The following is a 22,075-nucleotide window of genomic DNA, read 5'->3' as shown; positions in this document are numbered from 1 at the left end:
TCATGGCTGTGGTCAGGGCTGTGGTCATGGCTGTGGTCAGGGCTGTGGTCAGGGCTGTGGTCAGGGCTGTGGTCAGGGCTGTGGTCATGGCTGTGGTCAGGGCTGTGGTCAGGGCTGTGGTCATGGCTGTGGTCAGGGCTGTGGTCATGGCTGTGGTCAGGGCTGTGGTCAGGGCTGTGGTCAGGGCTGTGGTCATGGCTGTGGTCAGGGCTGTGGTCAGGGCTGTGGTCAGGGCTGTGGTCATGGCTTTGGTCAGGGCTGTGGTCAGGGCTGTGGTCATGGCTTTGGTCAGGGCTGTGGTCATGGCTGTGGTCATGGCTGTGGTCAGGGCTGTGGTCATGGCTGTGGTCATGGCTGTGGTCAGGGCTGTGGTCAGGGCTGTGGTCATGGCTTTGGTCAGGGCTGTGGTCATGGCTGTGGTCAGGGCTGTGGTCAGGGCTGTGGTCAGGGCTGTGGTCATGGCTTTGGTCAGGGCTGTGGTCAGGGCTGTGGTCAGGGCTGTGGTCAGGGCTGTGGTCATGGCTGTGGTCATGGCTGTGGTCATGGCTTTGGTCAGGGCTGTGGTCAGGGCTGTGGTCAGGGCTGTGGTCATGGCTGTGGTCATGGCTGTGGTCAGGGCTGTGGTCATGGCTGTGGTCAGGGCTGTGGTCATGGCTGTGGTCATGGCTGTGGTCATGGCTGTGGTCAGGGCTGTGGTCATGGCTGTGGTCATAGCTGTGGTCATGGCTGTGGTCATGGCTGTGGTCATGGCTGTGGTCAGGGCTGTGGTCAGGGCTGTGGTCATGGCTTTGGTCAGGGCTGTGGTCAGGGCTGTGGTCATGGCTGTGGTCAGGGCTGTGGTCATGGCTTTGGTCAGGGCTGTGGTCAGGGCTGTGGTCATGGCTGTGGTCATGGCTGTGGTCAGGGCTGTGGTCATGGCTGTGGTCATGGCTGTCGTCATGGCTGTGGTCATGGCTGTGGTCAGGGCTGTGGTCATGGCTGTGGTCATGGCTGTGGTCATGGCTGTGGTCAGGGCTGTGGTCATGGCTGTGGTCATGGCTGTGGTCAGGGCTGTGGTCATGGCTGTGGTCAGGGCTGTGGTCAGGGCTGTGGTCATGGCTGTGGTCAGGGCTGTAGTCATGGCTGTGGTCAGGGCTGTGGTCATGGCTGTGGTCAGGGCTGTGGTCATGGCTGTGGTCATGGCTGTGGTCAGGGCTGTGGTCATGGCTGTGGTCAGGGCTGTGGTCAGGGCTGTGGTCAGGGCTGTCGTCATGGCTGTGGTCAGGGCTGTGGTCAGGGCTGTGGTCAGGGCTGTGGTCAGGGCTGTCGTCATGGCTGTGGTCAGGGCTGTGGTCAGGGCTGTGGTCAGGGCTGTGGTCAGGGCTGTCGTCATGGCTGTGGTCAGGGCTGTGGTCAGGGCTGTGGTCATGGCTGTGGTCATGGCTGTGGTCATGGCTGTGGTCAGGGCTGTGGTCAGGGCTGTGGTCAGGGCTGTGGTCATGGCTGTGGTCAGGGCTGTGGTCAGGGCTGTGGTCAGGGCTGTGGTCATGGCTGTGGTCATGGCTGTGGTCAGGGCTGTGGTCAGGGCTGTGGTCATGGCTGTGGTCATGGCTGTGGTCATGGCTGTGGTCAGGGCTGTGGTCAGGGCTGTGGTCATGGCTGTGGTCAGGGCTGTGGTCAGGGCTGTGGTCATGGCTGTGGTCAGGGCTGTGGTCATGGCTTTGGTCAGGGCTGTGGTCAGGGCTGTGGTCATGGCTGTGGTCATGGCTGTGGTCAGGGCTGTGGTCAGGGCTGTGGTCATGGCTTTGGTCAGGGCTGTGGTCAGGGCTGTGGTCAGGGCTGTGGTCAGGGCTGTGGTCATGGCTGTGGTCATGGCTGTCGTCATGGCTGTGGTCATGGCTGTGGTCAGGGCTGTGGTCATGGCTGTGGTCATGGCTGTGGTCAGGGCTGTGGTCATGGCTGTGGTCATGGCTGTGGTCATGGCTGTGGTCATGGCTTTGGTCAGGGCTGTGGTCAGGGCTGTGGTCAGGGCTGTGATCAGGGCTGTGGTCAGGGCTGTGGTCATGGCTGTGGTCAGGGCTGTGGTCAGGGCTGTGGTCATGGCTGTGGTCAGGGCTGTGGTCAGGGCTGTGGTCATGGCTGTGGTCATGGCTGTGGTCAGGGCTGTGGTCAGGGCTGTGGTCATGGCTGTGGTCAGGGCTGTGGTCAGGGCTGTGGTCATGGCTGTGGTCAGGGCTGTGGTCATGGCTGTGGTCATGGCTGTGGTCATGGCTGTGGTCAGGGCTGTGGTCATGGCTGTGGTCAGGGCTGTGGTCAGGGCTGTGGTCAGGGCTGTCGTCATGGCTGTGGTCAGGGCTGTGGTCAGGGCTGTGGTCAGGGCTGTCGTCATGGCTGTGGTCAGGGCTGTGGTCAGGGCTGTGGTCAGGGCTGTGGTCATGGCTGTGGTCAGGGCTGTGGTCAGGGCTGTGGTCATGGCTGTGGTCAGGGCTGTGGTCAGGGCTGTGGTCATGGCTGTGGTCATGGCTGTGGTCATGGCTGTGGTCAGGGCTGTGGTCATGGCTGTGGTCAGGGCTGTGGTCAGGGCTGTGGTCATGGCTGTGGTCATGGCTGTGGTCAGGGCTGTGGTCATGGCTGTGGTCAGGGCTGTGGTCATGGCTGTGGTCATGGCTTTGGTCAGGGCTGTGGTCAGGGCTGTGGTCATGGCTGTGGTCAGGGCTGTGGTCATGGCTGTGGTCATGGCTGTGGTCATGGCTGTGGTCAGGGCTGTGGTCAGGGCTGTGGTCAGGGCTGTGGTCAGGGCTGTCGTCATGGCTGTGGTCAGGGCTGTGGTCATGGCTGTGGTCAGGGCTGTGGTCAGGGCTGTGGTCAGGGCTGTGGTCATGGCTGTGGTCAGGGCTGTGGTCAGGGCTGTGGTCATGGCTTTGGTCAGGGCTGTGGTCATGGCTGTGGTCATGGCTGTGGTCAGGGCTGTGGTCATGGTTGTGGTCATGGCTGTGGTCAGGGCTGTCGTCATGGCTGTGGTCATGGCTGTGGTCAGGGCTGTGGTCATGGCTGTGGTCATGGCTGTGGTCAGGGCTGTGGTCATGGCTGTGGTCATGGCTGTGGTCATGGCTGTGGTCATGGCTTTGGTCAGGGCTGTGGTCAGGGCTGTGGTCAGGGCTGTGGTCAGGGCTGTGGTCAGGGCTGTGGTCATGGCTGTGGTCAGGGCTGTGGTCAGGGCTGTGGTCATGGCTGTGGTCAGGGCTGTGGTCAGGGCTGTGGTCATGGCTGTGGTCAGGGCTGTGGTCATGGCTGTGGTCATGGCTGTGGTCAGGGCTGTGGTCATGGCTGTGGTCATAGCTGTGGTCATGGCTGTGGTCATGGCTGTGGTCATGGCTGTGGTCAGGGCTGTGGTCAGGGCTGTGGTCATGGCTTTGGTCAGGGCTGTGGTCAGGGCTGTGGTCATGGCTGTGGTCAGGGCTGTGGTCATGGCTTTGGTCATGGTTGTGGTCATGGCTGTGGTCATGGCTGTGGTCATGGCTGTGGTCAGGGCTGTGGTCATGGCTGTGGTCAGGGCTGTGGTCATGGCTGTGGTCAGGGCTGTGGTCAGGGCTGTGGTCATGGCTGTGGTCATGGCTGTGGTCAGGGCTGTGGTCAGGGCTGTGGTCATGTCTGTGGTCATGGCTGTGGTCATGGCTGTGGTCAGGGCTGTGGTCAGGGCTGTGGTCATGGCTGTGGTCAGGGCTGTGGTCATGGCTGTGGTCATGGCTGTGGTCAGGGCTGTGGTCAGGGCTGTGGTCAGGGCTGTGGTCAGGGCTGTGGTCATGGCTGTGGTCATGGCTGTGGTCAGGGCTGTGGTCATGGCTGTGGTCATGGCTGTGGTCAGGGCTGTGGTCATGGCTGTGGTCAGGGCTGTGGTCATGTCTGTGGTCAGGGCTGTGGTCAGGGCTGTGGTCAGGGCTGTGGTCATGGCTGTGGTCAGGGCTGTGGTCAGGGCTGTGGTCAGGGCTGTGGTCATGGCTGTGGTCATGGCTGTGGTCAGGGCTGTGGTCATGGCTGTGGTCAGGGCTGTGGTCAGGGCTGTGGTCAGGGCTGTGGTCAGGGCTGTGGTCATGGCTGTGGTCAGGGCTGTGGTCATGGCTGTGGTCATGGCTGTGGTCATGGCTGTCGTCATGGCTGTGGTCAGGGCTGTGGTCATGGCTGTGGTCAGGGCTGTGGTCAGGGCTGTGGTCAGGGCTGTGGTCATGGCTGTGGTCATGGCTGTGGTCAGGGCTGTGGTCATGGCTGTGGTCATGGCTGTGGTCATGGCTGTGGTCAGGGCTGTGGTCATGGCTGTGGTCAGGGCTGTGGTCAGGGCTGTGGTCATGGCTGTGGTCAGGGCTGTGGTCAGGGCTGTGGTCAGGGCTGTGGTCAGGGCTGTGGTCATGGCTGTGGTCAGGGCTGTGGTCAGCAGAGGAGGATGTTCTTATTCCATAACAACATATTTATATTGTCTTTTATGAACCTTTATTTCTAACTTCTCTGTGTGAATAAACTGAGGCTCGATGTGGAGCCGCTTTTTACATTTGATTTTGAGAAAAAAGACATATGTCCATCAGCAAGTCCAAGCCACTGATAATGTTCATGTTATAATGACTCCTTCATTCATCCCTTGTCCTCGCTCAGGACACTTGTCCTCGCTCAGGACACTTGTCTTCGCTCAGGACACTTATCCTCGCTCAGGACACTTGTCCTCGCTCAGGACACTTGTCCTCGCTCAGGACACTTGTCCTCGCTCAGGACACTTATCCTCGCTCAGGACACTTGTCCTCGCTCATCCATAGAATGACTGGAGTGATATGGAGACATGTTCCTTTCACGTACAAACTGTCCCTGGTTTGACCTAAAGAGCTTGAATCTTTCATCCAGTGAATCAGCATCACATGAACACATGATGTCCTCCTCATCTTTGCTTTAGACGATGTGGACGTCTTTTGAATGATCTGTGATCATCACTGAGGTGAAGGGAACTTCAAAGGCTTTAGAATTAGAAGGTGAAAGTAGAGTTCATGTCACATGTTTATGTCGTGTTCATGTCACATGTTTATGTCGTGTTCATGTCACATGTTTATGTTGTGTTCATGTCACATGTTTATGTCGTGTTCATGTCACATGTTTATGTTGTGTTCATGTCACATGTTTATGTCGTGTTCATGTCACATGTTTATGTTGTGTTCATGTCACATGTTTATGTTTGTTCATGTCACATGTTTATGTTGTGTTCATGTCACATGTTTATGTTGTGTTCATGTCACATGTTTATGTTGTGTTCATGTCACATGTTTATGTCGTGTTCATGTCACATGTTTATGTTGTGTTCATGTCACATGTTTATGTTGTGTTCATGTCACATGTTTATGTCGTGTTCATGTCACATGTTTATGTTTGTTCATGTCACATGTTTATGTTGTGTTCATGTCACATGTTTATGTCGTGTTCTTGTCACATGTTTATGTCGTGTTCATGTCACATGTTTATGTTGTGTTCATGTCACATGTTTATGTTTGTTCATGTCACATGTTTATGTTTGTTCATGTCACATGTTTATGTCGTGTTCTTGTCACATGTTTATGTTGTGTTCATGTCACATGTTTATGTCGTGTTCATGTCACATGTTTATGTTGTGTTCATGTCACATGTTTATGTCGTGTTCATGTCACATGTTTATGTTGTGTTCATGTCACATGTTTATGTTGTGTTCATGTCACATGTTTATGTCGTGTTCATGTCACATGTTTATGTTGTGTTCATGTCACATGTTTATGTTGTGTTCATGTCACATGTTTATGTTGTGTTCATGTCACATGTTTATGTTGTGTTCATGTCACATGTTTATGTTGTGTTCATGTCACATGTTTATGTAGTGTTCATGTCACATGTTTATGTCGTGTTCATGTCACATGTTTATGTTGTGTTCATGTCACATGTTTATGTCGTGTTCTTGTCACATGTTTATGTTGTGTTCATGTCACATGTTTATGTTGTGTTCATGTCACATGTTTATGTCGTGTTCTTGTCACATGTTTATGTTGTGTTCATGTCACATGTTTATGTCGTGTTCATGTCACATGTTTATGTTGTGTTCATGTCACATGTTTATGTTGTGTTCATGTCACATGTTTATGTTGTGTTCATGTCACATGTTTATGTTGTGTTCTTGTCACATGTTTATGTTGTGTTCATGTCACATGTTTATGTTGTGTTCATGTCACATGTTTATGTTGTGTTCATGTCACATGTTTATGTTGTGTTCATGTCACATGTTTATGTTGTGTTCATGTCACATGTTTATGTTGTGTTCATGTCACATGTTTATGTTGTGTTCATGTCACATGTTTATGTTGTGTTCATGTCACATGTTTGTCGTGTTCATGTCACATGTTTATGTTGTGTTCATGTCACATGTTTATGTTGTGTTCATGTCACATGTTTATGTTGTGTTCATGTCACATGTTTATGTAGTGTTCATGTCACATGTTTATGTTGTGTTCATGTCACATGTTTATGTCGTGTTCTTGTCACATGTTTATGTTGTGTTCATGTCACATGTTTATGTCGTGTTCTTGTCACATGTTTATGTTGTGTTCATGTCACATGTTTATGTTGTGTTCATGTCACATGTTTATGTCGTGTTCTTGTCACATGTTTATGTTGTGTTCATGTCACATGTTTATGTCGTGTTCATGTCACATGTTTATGTTGTGTTCATGTCACATGTTTATGTCGTGTTCATGTCACATGTTTATGTTGTGTTCATGTCACATGTTTATGTCGTGTTCATGTCACATGTTTATGTTGTGTTCATGTCACATGTTTATGTTGTGTTCATGTCACATGTTTATGTTGTGTTCATGTCACATGTTTATGTCGTGTTCATGTCACATGTTTATGTTGTGTTCATGTCACATGTTTATGTTGTGTTCATGTCACATGTTTATGTTGTGTTCTTGTCACATGTTTATGTTGTGTTCATGTCACATGTTTATGTTGTGTTCATGTCACATGTTTATGTTGTGTTCATGTCACATGTTTATGTTGTGTTCATGTCACATGTTTATGTTGTGTTCATGTCACATGTTTATGTTGTGTTCATGTCACATGTTTATGTTGTGTTCATGTCACATGTTTATGTTGTGTTCATGTCACATGTTTATGTTGTGTTCATGTCACATGTTTATGTTGTGTTCATGTCACATGTTTATGTTTGTTCATGTCACATGTTTATGTTGTGTTCATGTCACATGTTTATGTCGTGTTCTTGTCACATGTTTATGTTGTGTTCATGTCACATGTTTATGTCGTGTTCATGTCACATGTTTATGTTGTGTTCTTGTCACATGTTTATGTCGTGTTCATGTCACATGTTTATGTTGTGTTCATGTCACATGTTTATGTCGTGTTCATGTCACATGTTTATGTTGTGTTCATGTCACATGTTTATGTCGTGTTCTTGTCATATGTTTATGTTGTGTTCATGTCACATGTTTATGTTGTGTTCATGTCACATGTTTATGTCGTGTTCATGTCACATGTTTATGTCGTGTTCATGTCACATGTTTATGTCGTGTTCTTGTCATATGTGGGATGTACATGAGATATAGAAATGCAATAACATGTCTGTCTTGTCCTGCTGGTGGTTGAGTGGTTAGGTTGGCAGCACACGTGCCATGCTCCATGTGCAGCCGTCCACAGTGTCATGAGTTCAAGTCTCAGCTGTTTCATGTCCTAAATACTTGTGTTTTGTGACGTTCATAATCTTCTTAAGTATTAGACGATTCTTAATGAGGTTCTTTAAATAAGTTCCATTTTCACATCTTGACTTTAAAACAAGAGATGAAACATGTGGCAGAGATAATACGGCCCAAATCTGGATTTACCATGAGAATATTTGTATTTCCCCTGTGTCAAATGTCATGACTCTATGATCCTGTGTCATGTGGGACATGTTGTCATGTCCTCTCTTGTACTACATGTTAGCTTCATGTCATGTTGGACATGTTGTCATGTCCTCTCTTGTACTACATGTTTGCTTCATGTCATGTGGGACATGTTGTCATGTCCTCTCTTGTACTACATGTTAGCTTCATGTCATGTTGGACATGTTGTCATGTCCTCTCTTGTACTACATGTTTGCTTCATGTCATGTGGGACATGTTGTCATGTCCTCTCTTGTACTGCATGTTTGCTTCATGTCATGTTGGACATGTTGTCATGTCCTCTCTTGTACTACATGTTTGCTTCATGTCATGTTGGACATGTTGTCATGTCCTCTCTTGTACTGCATGTTTGCTTCATGTCATGTTGGACATGTTGTCATGTCCTCTCTTGTACTACATGTTTGCTTCATGTCATGTGGGACATGTTGTCATGTCCTCTCTTGTACTACATGTTTGCTTCATGTCATGTTGGACATGTTGTCATGTCCTCTCTTGTACTACATGTTTGCTTCATGTCATGTTGGACATGTTGTCATGTCCTCTCTTGTACTACATGTTAGCTTCATGTCATGTTGGACATGTTGTCATGTCCTCTCTTGTACTACATGTTTGCTTCATGTCATGTTGGACATGTTGTCATGTCCTCTCTTGTACTGCATGTTTGCTTCATGTCATGTTGGACATGTTGTCATGTCCTCTCTTGTACTACATGTTTGCTTCATGTCATGTGGGACATGTTGTCATGTCCTCTCTTGTACTACATGTTTGCTTCATGTCATGTTGGACATGTTGTCATGTCCTCTCTTGTACTACATGTTTGCTTCATGTCATGTTGGACATGTTGTCATGTCCTCTCTTGTACTACATGTTAGCTTCATGTCATGTTGGACATGTTGTCATGTCCTCTCTTGTACTACATGTTTGCTTCATGTCATGTTGGACATGTTGTCATGTCCTCTCTTGTACTGCATGTTTGCTTCATGTCATGTGGGACATGTTGTCATGTCCTCTCTTGTACTACATGTTTGCTTCATGTCATGTGGGACATGTTGTCATGTCCTCTCTTGTACTACATGTTTGCTTCATGTCATGTGGGACATGTTGTCATGTCCTCTCTTGTACTACATGTTTGCTTCATGTCATGTGGGACATGTCGTCATGTCCTCTCTTGTACTGCATGTTTGCTTCATGTCATGTTGGACATGTTGTCATGTCCTCTCTTGTACTGCATGTTTGCTTCATGTCATGTTGGACATGTTGTCATGTCCTCTCTTGTACTACATGTTTGCTTCATGTCATGTTGGACATGTTGTCATGTCCTCTCTTGTACTACATGTTTGCTTCATGTCATGTGGGACATGTTGTCATGTCCTCTCTTGTACTACATGTTAGCTTCATGTCATGTGGGACATGTTGTCATGTCCTCTCTTGTACTACATGTTAGCTTCATGTCATGTGGGACATGTTGTCATGTCCTCTCTTGTACTACATGTTTGCTTCATGTCATGTTGGACATGTTGTCATGTCCTCTCTTGTACTGCATGTTTGCTTCATGTCATGTTGGACATGTTGTCATGTCCTCTCTTGTACTACATGTTAGCTTCATGTCATGTGGGACATGTTGTCATGTCCTCTCTTGTACTGCATGTTTGCTTCATGTCATGTTGGACATGTTGTCATGTCCTCTCTTGTACTACATGTTTGCTTCATGTCATGTGGGACATGTTGTCATGTCCTCTCTTGTACTGCATGTTTGCTTCATGTCATGTTGGACATGTTGTCATGTCCTCTCTTGTACTACATGTTTGCTTCATGTCATGTTGGACATGTTGTCATGTCCTCTCTTGTACTGCATGTTTGCTTCATGTCATGTTGGACATGTTGTCATGTCCTCTCTTGTACTACATGTTTGCTTCATGTCATGTGGGACATGTTGTCATGTCCTCTCTTGTACTACATGTTTGCTTCATGTCATGTTGGACATGTTGTCATGTCCTCTCTTGTACTACATGTTTGCTTCATGTCATGTTGGACATGTTGTCATGTCCTCTCTTGTACTACATGTTAGCTTCATGTCATGTTGGACATGTTGTCATGTCCTCTCTTGTACTACATGTTTGCTTCATGTCATGTTGGACATGTTGTCATGTCCTCTCTTGTACTGCATGTTTGCTTCATGTCATGTGGGACATGTTGTCATGTCCTCTCTTATACTACATGTTTGCTTCATGTCATGTGGGACATGTTGTCATGTCCTCTCTTGTACTACATGTTTGCTTCATGTCATGTGGGACATGTTGTCATGTCCTCTCTTGTACTACATGTTTGCTTCATGTCATGTGGGACATGTTGTCATGTCCTCTCTTGTACTGCATGTTTGCTTCATGTCATGTTGGACATGTTGTCATGTCCTCTCTTGTACTACATGTTTGCTTCATGTCATGTTGGACATGTTGTCATGTCCTCTCTTGTACTACATGTTAGCTTCATGTCATGTTGGACATGTTGTCATGTCCTCTCTTGTACTACATGTTTGCTTCATGTCATGTGGGACATGTTGTCATGTCCTCTCTTGTACTACATGTTTGCTTCATGTCATGTTGGACATGTTGTCATGTCCTCTCTTGTACTACATGTTTGCTTCATGTCATGTTGGACATGTTGTCATGTCCTCTCTTGTACTGCATGTTTGCTTCATGTCATGTTGGACATGTTGTCATGTCCTCTCTTGTACTACATGTTTGCTTCATGTCATGTTGGACATGTTGTCATGTCCTCTCTTGTACTACATGTTTGCTTCATGTCATGTTGGACATGTTGTCATGTCCTCTCTTGTACTGCATGTTTGCTTCATGTCATGTGGGACATGTTGTCATGTCCTCTCTTGTACTACATGTTTGCTTCATGTCATGTTGGACATGTTGTCATGTCCTCTCTTGTACTGCATGTTTGCTTCATGTCATGTGGGACATGTTGTCATGTCCTCTCTTGTACTACATGTTTGCTTCATGTCATGTTGGACATGTCGTCATGTCCTCTCTTGTACTACATGTTTGCTTCATGTCATGTTGGACATGTTGTCATGTCCTCTCTTGTACTACATGTTTGCTTCATGTCATGTGGGACATGTTGTCATGTCCTCTCTTGTACTACATGTTTGCTTCATGTCATGTTGGACATGTCGTCATGTCCTCTCTTGTACTACATGTTTGCTTCATGTCATGTTGGACATGTTGTCATGTCCTCTCTTGTACTGCATGTTTGCTTCATGTCATGTGGGACATGTTGTCATGTCCTCTCTTGTACTACATGTTTGCTTCATGTCATGTGGGACATGTTGTCATGTCCTCTCTTGTACTACATGTTAGTTTCATGTCATGTGGGACATGTTGTCATGTCCTCTCTTGTACTGCATGTTTGCTTCATGTCATGTTGGACATGTTGTCATGTCCTCTCTTGTACTACATGTTTGCTTCATGTCATGTGGGACATGTTGTCATGTCCTCTCTTGTACTGCATGTTTGCTTCATGTCATGTTGGACATGATGTCATGTCCTCTCTTGTACTACATGTTTGCTTCATGTCATGTGGGACATGTTGTCATGTCCTCTCTTGTACTGCATGTTTGCTTCATGTCATGTTGGACATGTTGTCATGTCCTCTCTTGTACTACATGTTTGCTTCATGTCATGTTGGACATGTTGTCATGTCCTCTCTTGTACTGCATGTTTGCTTCATGTCATGTTGGACATGTTGTCATGTCCTCTCTTGTACTACATGTTTGCTTCATGTCATGTGGGACATGTTGTCATGTCCTCTCTTGTACTACATGTTTGCTTCATGTCATGTTGGACATGTTGTCATGTCCTCTCTTGTACTACATGTTAGCTTCATGTCATGTTGGACATGTTGTCATGTCCTCTCTTGTACTACATGTTTGCTTCATGTCATGTTGGACATGTTGTCATGTCCTCTCTTGTACTGCATGTTTGCTTCATGTCATGTTGGACATGTTGTCATGTCCTCTCTTGTACTACATGTTTGCTTCATGTCATGTGGGACATGTTGTCATGTCCTCTCTTGTACTACATGTTAGCTTCATGTCATGTTGGACATGTTGTCATGTCCTCTCTTGTACTACATGTTTGCTTCATGTCATGTTGGACATGTTGTCATGTCCTCTCTTGTACTACATGTTTGCTTCATGTCATGTTGGACATGTTGTCATGTCCTCTCTTGTACTACATGTTTGCTTCATGTCATGTGGGACATGTTGTCATGTCCTCTCTTGTACTGCATGTTTGCTTCATGTCATGTGGGACATGTTGTCATGTCCTCTCTTGTACTGCATGTTTGCTTCATGTCATGTTGGACATGTTGTCATGTCCTCTCTTGTACTACATGTTTGCTTCATGTCATGTGGGACATGTTGTCATGTCCTCTCTTGTACTACATGTTTGCTTCATGTCATGTTGGACATGTTGTCATGTCCTCTCTTGTACTACATGTTTGCTTCATGTCATGTTGGACATGTTGTCATGTCCTCTCTTGTACTGCATGTTTGCTTCATGTCATGTTGGACATGTTGTCATGTCCTCTCTTGTACTACATGTTTGCTTCATGTCATGTGGGACATGTTGTCATGTCCTCTCTTGTACTACATGTTAGCTTCATGGGGGGACGGGACACACATCATGTCGTCTGTTATTGGCCCTGGACACAATCCTAATGTGACATTCTGCATCGCAGCTGGATGTGAAGGAGTGCGCACTGAGCGCTCACTTCACTCGTTTGACACGATGATTATGACACTATTTTACACTTATGAATATCTCAGGACGAGTGAGTGTTCTGGAGACGGAAAGAGACGAGAAATCAGTTTCATGTCAACTTGGTGAATACTTTTGGAGCCGAGTCAAGAGTCAAGTTCTAAAACATGAGCTGAAGCTTTAGATCGGGTCAGTTTCCCTCGGCAACAGTGTCAAACCTGAGGGGAGCGCGCTGAGGAGTGAAGCAGCAATGAGCCAATGTCACATGTGATCTGACAATATGATCACACATATGTAACATACATATAATATATATATATAATATACATATGTAACATACATATAATATATATATATAATATACATATATAACATACATATATATATATATATATATATATATATATATAATATACATATATAATATACATATATAATACACATATATAATATACATATATAATATACATATATAATATACATATAATATATATATATAATATACATATGTAACATACATATATATATATATATATATAATATACATATATAATATACATATATAATACACATATATAATATACATATATAATATACATATATAATATACATATATAATACACATATATAATATACATATATAACATACATATATAACATACAGAGTGGACCTGCAGTGTGGGGGCCCTGCAGTGTGGGGGACCTGCAGTGTGAGGGACCTGCAGTGTGAGGGACCTGCAGTGTGAGGGACCTGCAGTGTGGGGGACCTGCAGTGTGGGGGACCTGCAGTGTGGGGGCCCCAGGGCACTGTCCTCGCGCCCTTTCTCTTCACCCTCTACACTGCAGACCTCAGACATGGACAGCTGTGTCCTGCAGAAGTTCTCTGACCACTCTGCCATCATGGGACTCATCACAGACGACGATGAGGAGGACAGAGGACAGAGGACAGAGGAGCAGGACTTTGTGGAACCTCCTCCTCATCAACGCGGGGAAGACCAAGGACAGGCCACGCCCCCCTCACCAGTGAAGGCCTTCTCCTCCTCTGTGGTGCATCAGCTCCTGTAGGTGTGGTCATCACAGAGGGAGAGGAAGAAGCTGGACAAAGCTCCGTCCTGGGCTGTCCTCTGGACTCGGTGCAGGAGGTGGGGGACAGAAGGGTCCTGGCTAAACTCACATCTATGCTGGACCATGAGTGTCGCCCCCTGCAGGACACTCTGTCCCCTGCAGGACACTCTGTTCCCTGCAGGACACTCTGTCCCCTGCAGGACACTCTGTCCTTCTGCTGATGTCAGACTTGAGAACAAACACTGTTCGTCCTGAACATGTGAAATCCATGTGCTGTCGTGACACATGACATGGTGTTTATTTATTTATTTATTTATTTATTTATTTATTTATTTATTTATTTATTTGTCAATGGGAGGTGTTACGGCGGTTTCCTGTAAACAATGATCAAGTAAAGAGTAACCAGGCAATAACTTGAAGCAGAAACAGAGTCTCTCGGTCTCTCTCAAAAGGTGGAAGTTTATTCACGTGCACAGTGGATAAACACCCTCTCTCTCCCTAAGACAAGGTCGTTCTGTCCCTACCTAACTTTACAAGTTACAAAGTACACCTTTTATAGGTGGTAACAAACATGACATAATCACAACCCAAATCAGCTCAAAAAGAGATAGACCAGACTATCACGTCTGTGACGGTTCCATCTCTTCAGAGGTTTAATCTAAGACCATTTCCACACTGAATCCGGTCCTGACGCATTAATTGATGATTAAGAGGCGCCGGACAGAAGATATTCAGTATAATCAGGACCTCATATTCTTATCCCATCTGCACAGGAGAACAACAAAGATATTAATTCTGTGACATGTCATGGCCTAAAACAACATTAGAATGACATGACATGACCCATTTTCTGCCATTACAATACCACTCTTTTGATTATCTTAAACCCCTGTTTAATATCATATCATCAATCAATTACCAATCAGAGAAAATATTAATTAATAATTAATAACACAACAAAAAATGAATAATAACAATAATTAGATAAATTATCAACAAAAAAAAATATTCATAAAAATGACCAATTGAATGATTAAAAACACTAATTAATAAAATTGAACCCTTGAAATTAGAAATAAAATAATAATAATAATAATAATAATGATAATAAAAATAGATAAAATAATTAATAAAAAATATTAATAAAGTTAACCCCAGCTCCCCCGTCCCGAGACCCCCTCCACCGGCCAGGAAAAAACTACCAAACCTCTTTGGGATAAAAGTAGAAAACCTGAGTAGGAGAAAACTACAAAACCACTTTGGGATAAAAGTAGAAACCTGGAGGAATTCCCCTGTGAATGGGGCTCAGGACGGACAGGCTGATGCTGACTTCTGGAAGGAAAAAAAAATGCTCGATTAATTTCATCAAATAAAGATTTCAGTCTATCTCTTGTCTTAATTTAAGTCATTACAATTTCCCTTTGAATCAGTGATTTTAAAAACCGTTTAAAAGAAATTAATAAAACTGTTAAAGTTTTATTTGCCTCCGCTCTTGTTTATGCCGTTACTGGCTTAAGGTCTCATTCCCTTGATGATTGAATCATCATCTGAATCACTAATGTAGCCTGTGTCTTGCTTAGACGCGTCTCTATCTGGCCCTGGAACCTGAACAGACATATATTGAGCAGAAACCATTTTACCAATCGCTTTGAACAAACATGGGAGAACACAAGAAAACAGAATCAAGATTACCCCTACAATAATGCCAAAATTTATGAGCACGTCACGCCAGGAAGTAAGAGCCCATCCTAACACAGAAAAAGGGTGAGTGGCAGTGACAGTTTCAGATTCCATGAGATTAGGGAGTCTGGTCAAATTTGCGAGTCCCTGTTGGATCGCACCCCCATCCTCATCATTAGCAGATATGTAGGTACAGCAGCTCCCTTTTAGTAAAGTGCACACCCCCCCACTGGAGGCTGTTATCTGATCCAGCACAATACGATTTTGAAGTGCTACTGCGCGAAGTGCATGCATCTCCTCTCTCTCTGCCTCGAAAGTAGCTAATGTTGTGTTTATAAAAGCAGTAAATCTATAGCTAAGAGTCTCCATACGCAACATCAATTTACCCACTCCCACACTTGGGAACAATGCAAATAGGACCTTTTCCCCCGTAGTCCAAATTTTATGGTCATCTGGCACGTCAGACCCCCAAACAGCGTCATGAGATGCCAGATCCCTTTGTGTCCTGGGTGTGTGATGTGGTATGCTGGATATTATGTATGAATGATCTGAAGGAATCACAGCTGCGCATCGGCCAACCCATCCCGCCGGAAGACATTCATACATGTAATATCCACAAAGAAACATGTACCCCTCTTTTGGAACGGTCCCTAAAATGGGTGTTGTTCACCAGATAAGTGCACGGGACATATACTGTGGAACAATATAAATCAGGGATTTGCCCTACATGGAGTGGTTTAAGTTCAGATCCTGGACCGATAGATAAGGTGGATGCAATAGTCTGTGCAAAGCATGTAAATTTAGAGCCAGGTCGAATGTGGACTGGTCCAAAAAGCGGCCCTAGTTTTACATTTTTAGGAGCTCTGATGTGAATCTGAGGTCGGAACTTAATCTTGCGTGGGAGAAGAGGAATCACCGCTCTCCACGCAGACCAAACTATCCTACTCAGAAGTTTAACATTATCTCTAGAAATTAGAGTGCCAGGTAACATGTTGGATAAATTAGGCACAGGGAGAGGGAGCACGTGTGGGGAGTTGGTTGCCATGGGCATGTGTGTACATACATAACAATCTCTCCGCTTGTGACTGTCGGCTACATATTTAGCATATCGATACCAATAGTTTAGTGTATAGACGGTGGAATGGTTATAAGTGTCTGTGAGAGACTCGATCTTGGATGTGTCGTCATAGTGCAGTGTACGAGTGTTACGGTCTACTCTGTTTTCTCTGTGGGGCCACATCCAGCTAGGCAGCGTGATAAACCATATTATTCCCAACGCCAGAACTATTGACAGACCCAGTGCATAAATCATTATTCTATAGTTCAGCAACCTGATGTTGAGCTCGACCTTTCTGTCGGTCAGATACCATTTAGAGCTCTGACGCTCCGAGGGACTCCTCCCCCCAGGAGGAGCCGGGTGAGCCTCAGGAATCATGAAGACGATGAGGACAGTATTTGTGTAGATATTACCAGACGATGCAGAAGAACGTGGAGCTTTAAACCGCGCCGGGTTTTGGCAACGTGCCCCGTGCTCGGAGCACTCGATCAGTGGGCTCTGGTGCCTTTCGAGGTTTACGACCTGCTCGGACCCCGACTTTCTCGAACTTGAGATCGTTGCAAAAAGGTCCCACGACGTCCTCAGTGGTTGCCCCTTGTGTCCGACCCACGAGTGGACCGACACCCGCGTTGTCGTTGATCTCCGCAGGTGTGCTGAAGATGGCTCGGCAGTGAGTTCTGCGACTTTCACTGCGGTGTGAGTGATGAGGAGGACCTGGACCGGGCCAATCCACCTTTTGGAACACCACCTTTTCCTCCTCGGCTCTCGGATCAAGATCCAGTCACCTGGTTTGAAGTTGTGGAGGACAGCTTCTGCTGCCTTTGGGAGAGCGGCTTTCACCTGTGCAGAAATTGAGGACAACAGGTCATCCAATTCTTTACAGTAAGCTAGCATTGAGTCGTCGCACAGGGAGGAATCGGGCAGATCTCGTGGCGGAGGTGGGTCAAGGCCTATGTTAGGTGGGCGAGCAAACAGGATTTCAAATGGACTCATTTTACATCTTGCCTGTACCCGCATTCTCATGTACATCAACGCCAGTGGCAGTGCCTTAACCCAGGAGAGTCCAGTTTGCTCACATATTTTGGTCAGTTTTGTTTTGAGTGTCCCGTTGCATCTCTCCGCGGGACCACAAGATTCTGGGTGATAAGAAGTATGTTTTCGGAGATCGATGCCCAGAAATTGACCCACCTCCTCTATCACTTTTGCAACAAAGTGGCTGCCATTGTCACTTGAATTTTTTTTTCAGGAACGCCCCAGCGTGGCACAATCTCTGTAATTAAAGCTTTAACCACTGCGTTGCTGGAGGCATGTTTACAAGGAAACGCCTCGACATAACGTGACCAGATGTCAACAAACACTAAACAGAATTTCTTGCCTTCTGATGGATTAAGCTCAATGAAATCCATTTGCATATGCCCAAAAGGTCTTTCTGGCGGCGGGTGTGCCGCCTGTGGAATTTGTCTTGCTCTACCTGGATTATTGTTTAAACAGATAGCACAAGATTGACAAAATTTTTGGGCATAAAAGGTAAAACCTTTCGTGAACCAATTCTGTCCCACAGCCGTCACCATCCCCCCTTTTGACGCATGGTCCCGTCCATGTGAGATCAGCGCCATCTGCCTGAAAAAATGTTTAGGTAAACAGGTTTTTTTGTTAGGCCCAACCCAAATGCCATCACACTTCTCAGCCCCCGCCTTCTTCCACACAGAGATTTCCTCTGACGTGGGGAATTCCTGCATGGCTGATAAGGACTCTGGAAGAGAAGTGTTATTAGACACAAAACAGTCATTTTGCTCTTGTCTGCAGAGATAAGATGCGGCCTTGGCTGCCTTGTCCGCTCTGCTGTTTCCCTGTGAAATTGGGTCAGTTCTGTTGGTATGAGCTTGACATTTGCATATAGCAATATCAGATGGGAGCAAGATCGCCGTCAGGAGTTCCCCAACTTGCGTGCAGTTCAGAATAGGCTTACCATCCGATTTCAAAAAGTTCCTGTGTCGCCACAACCCCGCCCAGTCGTGGCATACACCAAACGCATAGCGAGAGTCTGTGAAAATTGTGACGGACTGACCCTTCGCCAATGTGCATGCGACTGTCAGAGCCACCAATTCTGCAGTCTGTGCAGAGAAATGAGAGGGCAGTGGGCCTGAGGCCGCCACATCCCACTCAGAGCATACTGCAAAGCCAACACGGTTCTGTCCCGTGTTGGTGTCTCGAGATGCTGATCCATCTACATAAAAAAACAAGTCAGAGTTAACAAGTGGCTCCTCTTTCAGATCCGGTCTCGGGGTGCACACCTGTTTGATTGTAGAAATGCAACAGTGAGCTTCGCCCTCTTCAGGGGTGGGCAAGAGGGTGGCAGGGTTAAGCTGTGTGCATCGTTTTACTGTGACGTTAGGTAATTCAAGCAAAACTGTGTTGTACCTGAGCCATCGGGAAGCAGAAAGATGCAAAGTTTTCTGTTCCAGCAGGATCAGAGAGACAGCATGTGGCACAAGCAGCGTTAGCTCAGCATGGCCCACCAGATCACGCGAGGCCAAGACTGCTTTTTCAGCAGCCGCCACCGCGCGTAGACATCGTGGCATGCCGGCTGCAACGGGGTCCAGCTTAGCAGAGAAAAAAGCCACAGGTCGCAGGGAGCCCAGGTGCGCCTGTAAGAGGACAGAAGTCATGCAGCCGTTGCGTTCGTCAACAGTCTGTGTGAAAGGTCTTGTTGGGTCAGGTAACCCCAGAGTTGGAGGCTTCTGTAAAGCCATTTTCAACTCACAGAAAGCTTTGTCTGCTTCCTCTGTCCATGTCAGTTTGTCATTAGTCCTAAGGCCTTTTCCATGGATTAGTGCACCTAAAGGAGACTCCATTACAGAATAATTTGGAATGAACTGTCGACAATATGAACACATTCCTAGAAATGACATCAATTGTTTCTTAGTTATTGGTTTCGGAATATTCTGAATGGCTGAAACGCGCTTCGTCGTAATGCTTTTGCCATTTTTAGATATCACATGACCCAGAAATATTACTTCCTCTTTAACATATTGCAATTTTGAGAGACTGGCCTTGTGGCCTTCTGCATGCAAATGTTTGAGTAAGGTCACCGTATCTTGTTTACATTGGTCCTCGGTTTGCGAGCACAACAATATGTCATCCACATATTGTAGCAGGCAGCTACCTGGTGCCAGTCGCAAGGGAGCCAATGAATCTCGCAGCGCTGCATTGTACCATGTTGGAGAATGCACGAACCCCTGACACAGCCGTGTGAGAGTCCAGAGTCGATTCTGAAACTCAAAAGCAAACCAAAACTGCGAATCCTGGTGAACGGGAACAGAGAAAAAAGCATTAGCTAGATCCACAACTGTGAAATATTTTGCCTCTGGAGGAATCTGAGATAAGATAGTGTATGGGTTTGGCACCACAGCAACGACAGGTTGAACAGCTTCGTTCACTGCTTTCAAATCGTTTGTAAACCTCCATTTCTCTGGTACCCCAGGTTCGCTTTGTTTTTTAACCGGAAATATGGGGCTCCGTACCCCCCCCCCCCCCCCCCTCCCCCCCCCCGATTTACAAGGAACTATTACTCCCGCCTCCCTCAGGGCTTCAAACACCGGAGTAATACCTTCAACCGCCTCTGGGCGCAGAGGATATTGTGGTCTACAGGGGCGAGCGTCAGATTTCGGGGTGATCACCACGGGCTGACAACCTCGAATCAGGCCGACATCGGTTGGACTCTTAGCCCACAGGTCAACCCCCACCTCTCTTAGTTCCGGTATCGCCTCTGCCCCCGCCTGAGATAAAAAACAATCCGCTCCCGGAGCAGCGTATCTCTTATCAGTGGAAACACAGCGAAAGGAATGCAGAGGCGACTGTAAACACACCCGCCATGCGCCCGAAGACCGTGAAAATGTCACATTAGAGTTTGGAACACTATCCCAGTCCTCTGCTATAAAACACTGATGGACAAAATCCTGTACCTCCCCCCAATTAGCATTCTTTGGTTTTGATAATGCTACGTACAGATTCGAGTTTGACAGGCTAAAGTTTTTAAGTGACGGATTTTTGTTTATAAAAGATCTTCTACTGAAAGTGTTTTTCAACCTTCCTATAAATGATCTGTTCTTTTCCTCTGGATCTTCCTGCATCGCAACAATGAAATTTAACCCTTATGTGGGACAATAAAGGATGATCTCATCTTATCTTATTAATCATGTTTATTGATCATATTTTGCTCAGGCCTCGCTCAGGTCGTCATTGAAGTGCAGAAGGAGGGCGGGGCTAAACAGGTCACGGTCAAGCCGGAGCTCATCGAGCTCGGGGTCATCGTCATGGAGACCATTCTCCTCCAGGGTGCAGCTCATGTCCAAGGCCACGCCCCCATGTTTCCAGGTGTAGCTGTGGGCGTGGCTATTGTAGGACTGATAACGGCCCAGAATCTCCTCCAGAGTCTCCTCACTGCAAACCTGCAACACAGACCTGCTTTAGACCTGCTTTAGACCTGGTTTAGACCTGGTTTAGACCTGGTTTAGACCTGGTTTAGACCTGGTTTAGACCTGGTTTAGACCTGGTTTAGACCTGGTTTAGACCTGGTTTAGACCTGGTTTAGTCCTGGTTTAGTCCTGGTTTAGACCTGGTTTAGACCTGCTTTAGACCTGGTTTAGACCTGGTTTAGTCCTGGTTTAGTCCTGGTTTAGACCTGGTTTAGACCTGGTTTAGACCTGGTTTAGACCTGGTTTAGTCCTGGTTTAGACCTGGTTTAGACCTGGTTTAGTCCTGGTTTAGACCTGGTTTAGTCCTGGTTTAGACCTGGTTTAGACCTGGTTTAGACCTGGTTTAGACCTGCTTTAGACCTGGTTTAGACCTGGTTTAGTCCTGGTTTAGACCTGGTTTAGACCTGCTTTACCTCCAGTCTTTGCTCCTGTGCGGTGAGCGTGTTGATGACTCTGATCCAGCGTGTCTTGTGGGACAGCAGGCCGATGCAGTAGCAGGGGTCTCTCCACCAGGGGGGGCTGATGTCACAGGCCCAGTCTGAGCGGGGGCCTGTCGGGGGCACGTGCAGGAAGCGCCCCCTGGGGGTGTAGTAACGCCGGCACTGGGTGAGCGGGTCTATGAAGCACCGAAGCTGAAGGAGAAACATCAGAGTTCTGCAGTGTTGGAACTAAACCAGGACTAAACCAGGACTGGTCCTAGTTCAGTCGCTTTAGACCTGCTTTAGACCTGGTTTAGACCTGCTTTAGACCTGCTTTAGACCTGGTTTAGACCTGGTTTAGACCTGGTTTAGACCTGGTTTAGACCTGGTTTAGACCTGGTTTAGACCTGCTTTAGTCCTATTTTAGTCCTGCTTTAGTCCTGCTTTAGTCCTGCTTTAGTCCTATTTTAGTCCTGCTTTAGTCCTGCTTTAGTCCTATTTTAGTCCTGCTTTAGTCCTGCTTTAGTCCTGCTTTAGTCCTGCTTTAGTCCTGCTTTAGTCCTATTTTAGTCCTGCTTTAGTCCTGCTTTAGTCCTGCTTTAGTCCTGCTTTAGTCCTATTTTAGTCCTATTTTAGTCCTGTTTTAGTCCTGCTTTAGTCCTGCTTTAGACCT

General features: G+C 46.6%; 1 protein-coding gene across 1 annotated transcript; it reads right to left on the bottom strand.

Annotated features, from left to right (window-relative positions):
- Positions 1–20,697: 20,697 nt before the first annotated feature.
- On the bottom strand, positions 20,698–21,654 carry cyb5d1 (cytochrome b5 domain containing 1). The gene is made up of 2 exons (XM_072459031.1): positions 21,397–21,654; positions 20,698–20,956 (listed from the first exon to the last, which is right to left on the bottom strand). Exons 1-2 carry the CDS (start codon positions 21,628–21,630, stop codon positions 20,726–20,728), a joined length of 465 nt encoding a protein of 154 aa, XP_072315132.1. The 5' UTR covers positions 21,631–21,654; the 3' UTR covers positions 20,698–20,725.
- Between the last annotated feature and the right edge of the window lie 421 nt (positions 21,655–22,075).

The sequence above is a fragment of the Eucyclogobius newberryi genome, unplaced genomic scaffold, assembly GCF_026437365.1.
Source record: "Eucyclogobius newberryi isolate DKJ021-1_F unplaced genomic scaffold, fEucNew1.0.hap1 SCAF_22, whole genome shotgun sequence".
In the NCBI taxonomy this organism is placed as follows: Eukaryota; Metazoa; Chordata; class Actinopteri; order Gobiiformes; family Gobiidae; genus Eucyclogobius; species Eucyclogobius newberryi.
The sequence above is the reverse complement of the archived record's forward strand: the minus strand, read 5'-3'. Positions and strand labels throughout refer to the sequence as shown.